This window comes from Juglans microcarpa x Juglans regia, chromosome 5D (assembly GCF_004785595.1).
Source record: "Juglans microcarpa x Juglans regia isolate MS1-56 chromosome 5D, Jm3101_v1.0, whole genome shotgun sequence".
Lineage (NCBI taxonomy): Eukaryota > Viridiplantae > Streptophyta > Magnoliopsida > Fagales > Juglandaceae > Juglans > Juglans microcarpa x Juglans regia.
Window position 1 is genome coordinate 19,438,970 of NC_054602.1, and position 5,463 is coordinate 19,444,432.

General features: G+C 36.7%; 1 protein-coding gene across 1 annotated transcript; it reads right to left on the reverse strand.

Annotated features, from left to right (window-relative positions):
* Positions 1-257: 257 nt before the first annotated feature.
* On the reverse strand, positions 258-1,349 carry LOC121266623 (protein MOTHER of FT and TFL1-like). The gene is made up of 4 exons (XM_041170503.1): positions 1,061-1,349; positions 872-933; positions 729-769; positions 258-603 (listed from the first exon to the last, which is right to left on the reverse strand). The coding sequence occupies exons 1-4, from the start codon at positions 1,262-1,264 to the stop codon at positions 380-382; spliced, it is 531 nt and encodes a 176-aa protein (XP_041026437.1). The 5' UTR covers positions 1,265-1,349; the 3' UTR covers positions 258-379.
* Between the last annotated feature and the right edge of the window lie 4,114 nt (positions 1,350-5,463).

A 5,463-nucleotide genomic window follows, 5' to 3' on the forward strand; every position in this document is an offset into this window, starting at 1 on the left:
GGCCATTAATTTGCTAATTGCCATGGTGCACAAAGGAAGTTCGCTAAAGAATCCGAGACAAGTTCACCAATATTTCTCATGTTCTATCTTTTACCCGAGTTCTTAATACAGCCATCATATATAGCTATCAATTATCGACAATTTTAATGCATTGACCAAGTGATTTTAAGTCGTCATTTCCTATTAGATGAAATGGGTATGACACCTGATTAGAGACCCAGGCATTAAAACCTTAAAATTCGAGAATCTTAAGAAACTAGCACAAACCAATCCAAGCATAAAATTAAGAAACATGACCTAAATTCTACCTGTTTTTTTTTATTTTTTATCTTTTTTTTTGCAATTCAAGAACAACATCAAACACCAAACAAAATAATGATCAACGTTTTCTAGAAGCGGGTTCCTTCTGTGAATTGAAATACACGGCTGCAACCGGAAGGCCAAGTTCGTATTGAGCGGCAAACTGTCGGGCACTAAAGTTGGCACGGGCATTTGGAGGTGGACAGCCCACCATCATCGCACTTTTTTGCTTAAACAGCACAAATGCGTATCGATGAATTCCTATTGGTGGCCGAGGCCCCATGTACGGTACAAATTCTTTCCCTACAAATATCCCAACATACATAACACCATAAATTTCAGTCTTTCAACATTACTTTTACCTTCAAATACCTTAAATGCATAGTATACAGAGAACATATATATATAGCATGCTCAGTAATAATAACCTTTGGTGGCATCTGATCCCTCTGGGATATCTACAACGATCCTGAAGGAAGAAATATTTACAATCATGGTTAAAAATGAATAATATTTTCACATTTTTCTTCCATGATCAGCTCTATTAAAGAAAGGGTGAAAAAATATTAACCAATGGAGCCACTCTCTCATTGTTGGTTCACTGGGGCTAGGGGCATCAGGATCAACCATAACCTGTTTATATTAAACAATCGCGTATATAGATTCATACGACAAAAACATGAAAACCCAGATCGACGAAATTAAGAAGCATGATGTATAAATAGGAAAGTAAAGAAATTAAGAAAAGGTTAGTAAGTACAAGAGTGTAGAGATTGGTAGAGACGGGGCGAGGAGCAAGAATCTGGACAGAGGGCATGTCGGCGGCGGCAGAGGGCTTAATTTCGCAGCCATTAGCGACCTGTTTGGAGCCGTAATGGACAATGAAATTGGCAGCCGGAGTGAACATGTCGACCACGTCTCCGATTACTTTTCCGACCACCAGTGGCTCTATCGACCGGGCCATAGTAATTCTTGTCGTGCTAGCTAACTAAGTGAGTAGGGTGGTGGCGTAGTCCGGTCTGGTCTCTCAGGGTTCTCTTGGGTTACAAGTTATAGTCAAATCTACGCGTTTTGAGCATATGTATTGTAGATGTGGGAGCGTGACACGTAGTAACTGTTCTTTGATGAATGGGCACGTTGATTTTCCACAATGATAGTGCCGAAGAGACACGTGTTCCTCTTAGGAATGTACGTCGGCTGTCGTTGTTGTCGTTGTAGCTTGTAAGACTTTTTGAGATGAAAATGGTAGTAGAGATTCTCAAATTTATCGTTCAATCTTACCGATTAATCTTATTGTTTATGTAATTAAATTTTTTTATTTTTTGCTTAATAAATAAAAAAGTGATAATTAATAAAATGCTATATTTTTTTATTTATTTTAATAATTAAAAAAATAACAAATTTATAACTAACGATATTGCCAGCTAGAATCATCCTTTTAAGATTGATGTACGATATTGAACGTTTGACGTGTAATAAAATGATCCAAACGTATGTTTGAATCTCAAATTCATCTCAAATTATTTTAATTTATTATTATATTTTTTTAAAATTTTAAAATAATAATATTATTAAAAATTAATATTTTAATAATATTTTATTATTTCAACTCAATTCAACTCAATTCGATTTAACATCTAAACATAACCGAGTATCCTCTATAGTCATATGCAAAAAGATGACGCAGTGAACGCGCTATTGAAATAAATTCTACAATAAAAAATTTCACAGCAAATCTTACCAAACTAAAAAGCAGGGAATTAAACCTTTTTTTTTCCCCTAAAGAACTGGTTGTTGTCTTTTTACCAAGCTCAAGACAAAAGAAAATAGGCTACGTAATGGAGACGACAAGAGAAAATAACAGATTCTACTAATTACCTGCTCCCACTAAAGTTAAGTGGGTTGATTTTAAGGTTATCTGATAGGTCAATAATCTCTCTCTCTCTCTCTCTCTCTCTCTCTAATCAACTACAAGGTTTTATCATATTTTGATTTAACAAAATGCTATCCCTTGACAAGATCAGAAATGATAGATGGCAATACGTAGGTGGTACGAGTTTCTGGAGCAATTGGACATTAGCAAAAGACAGTTTTTTTTTTTTTTTATATGATCAGTTTGATAGTTATCACATGGTATTTGGTTCAACAAGGATATATCCTGATCACTCACTTTATCATATAATATCATTTTAATGATGTGACATTATTTTACGATAAGATGAAACTACCATGCATCTGAATTACCTTTATTTTTGGGCTACATATTTAATTTCAAATAAAGAGTATATATTTGTCGTAAAATATATATTATGTGTTTTGATCATTTCATTTCTCAGTGATCTATTCGTTCTTGTAAAAACATGGAAATATCAAACTCATGTTTTAGGTTAAGATCATAAATTTCAACTTTGTTTTCAGGAACTCCCAAATTTAATTGAAAAGTACGTACGGGAGAGAGTTCTGTATTTTCTTTAGGCTATGAGTTTAAAATATTAAGAAAAAAGCTACTTGCACCCGGCGCACACGGCCATCCACGTGTACAAAATAAAACGGGGCATTTCGTTCAAATTTGGTACCTCTCATCTTCTTCTTCTTCTCATCTTGTCCTTTGTCTTCATCTTCGTCTTCGTGAAAACGACTGAAGCTTGTTGTGAAACAGACACAACATTCCGTCTGTGGTGGCCGTCGTGGGTAGAGCTTGTTGCGGTCGCCGTCGTCTGGCAATGTCTTCGTCTGATCTCAACATTTCGTCTGGTCTCCGTCGTGGGATTCCTGAGCACGCCTACCCCACTCTCCTCGTCGAAACCCAGATTACCGAAATTGGACTGCCTCGGGCTCACACTGCTCGCATTTTTATCGTTCACCATGGAGTACAAAATCAGTGCGGTTGAAACTAGAATCTCTAGGGGTTGGATTTCTTGATGATTGGCTCGAGTAAATCTTGGGTGAGAGAAGAAGAGAGTAAGTCGAGAGAGGGAGTACTCACCGTAAGGGGTTGCGACGGGCTAGGATAGCTTGGGTCCGTCCGGCGGCCCTTTTCATGCAGGTGGCGACATCTTGGAGCGGCTGGTGAGGTGCGGTAGGTAAAAATCTCTGTTTTGAGTGAGAAAAATAGAGGTGCTAGTGCTGCCGAAGCTTTGGCTGGGCAGTGGCTTTCAGTGGTCGTCTGAGGGAGGAGCAGCAACGGTGGCTGGCTTGACTTCGGGGTAGCGAGGTAGTGGCTCAGGTGGAGGGAGCGGTGCTCTGTTTTCGGGAGCCAAAGTAAAGGAATAATGGTTGGGCAGTGCGATGGGGCTTCTCTACGGTGGTTCTCGGTTTGGTGGCAGCAGTTGTTCTCGAGGCTTCTCTACTATAGATGCTAGGGTGGCAACGGCTGTTGGTGTGTGCATGCAAGAGTGACGCTGTGGATCAGTTGGGGTCAATGGAGGATTTGTCGTGATCGCTGCTGCGTGAAGCTTGCTGTGCATGCATGCGGACGTGGGTTGTGAGGAAGAATTCGAATGAGGGAGAAGGAGTGGGATGTGGGTTGGTGCTTATCGGTGAGGTCTATGCAGCATTTGGGCTGTTGACATTTGGTGTGCATGTGCAGGTGCTTTTGTCGGCATAGTTAGTGGGGGAGTGGGCAGTAAAACAGAGCATATCCACGCCGTCACTCACTTGATGCCCGATGCTTAGATGGCCAAGGAAGACAGCACGAAGATGATGAAGGCAAGGTGAGAAGATGAAAATGTCCTCACTTTTCTTTCTGAGAGTGTAGAAATTGGTTTCTGAAATCGAGGTTGGCGCCTAGGTAAGGTTTCTAAAATCGATCTTCTACCTCTTTCTTTCTTTTTTTTTTTTTTTGAAAATATAAAACTGACGTGGCATGGCCACATCAGATGATTCCGCAACGGGTACCCAAAGACGGGTACCTATAGTAGAATTGAAATATTAAACCCACCTGAGTTTGGACCAATGTTTTGAATACCATAACGGTAATTGTTTTGATCGACGCATTGAAACGAGATATTTTAATACCGGTACCATTTTTGAATAGTCTATATATGAATACATTATATATATAAATATATATATATAAAAATATATATATATAAATTCTATTTCAAAATAGTAGTCTATATATGAATGAATTACATATAAATTATAAATAATCTAGTCTAAATTAGAGAGTCAAAAAATAAACTTATAGTCTGAAGAAATGAAAAAAAAAATAAAGATCAAAATATCAGCTGGTACATGCCGAAACGGTCAAAATTCTAACCAGTATAAAATTATACTATTCTCTATAAAACAAAATATTTCAACTGTACCTACTGATACGATCCGAAATTCAAACTTTTGGTTCTTGACTATGCTCCCAAAGGGGCCTTTTGATGTGTCTGAAAATCTGTAATTTTGCAAGAGCCACTTGTAATAGTCCAGACTGTTCCCGTAAAGGAAGAACATGGTTCATTTTAAGCTATTTCAAGCACTGTTCCCTAGCCATGCATCAAGCCCAATTAAGATGCTGCAATGGGCCGGCAACAATCACGAACTCCTTCGGATTTAAGTTAAATTATGGGAGAATGAAAGCCACCCACCCCACTTTAACTCCAATTTGACCGAATTATTTTGTTCCACCTTGAAAAAAATAGAAAAAACTAATTGTACGTTTGTACATACGGATTTGGAATGGAAGATTTGGATTTGGTCCAAATTGTATGATTCTAAATTGTATTTGTTCAAGTATCAAATAGAAAACCTATTTGTAAGTCTTATTTTTTACAAACTTATTTATAAACTTATTCTAAATGTATAGCATAAAAAACCTCTAGTAAATACAAATGTAGCTTATTTATGGGCATATATATGCCAAAATATATTATTACTTGATTAAACTATATTACTTTCAAGATTTAGAGCTGTTTGGGAATAAAGATAATTTTATCTCATCTCATCTCAAAATTTCTCATCTCATTTCCTTACCAAATATCACTTAAACACAAACACTTTTCAATTTCAAATATTCAACTTCTTCATTTAATCATTACCTAATTATTACAATATTCTCAAACTTCCAAACAAAACATAAAAAATAATTCATTTTTTTTCAAATGCTAAAACAAAAATAATTTTAAAAAAATATATTCTAACAATATTTTTAACTTTATAATATTTTTATTC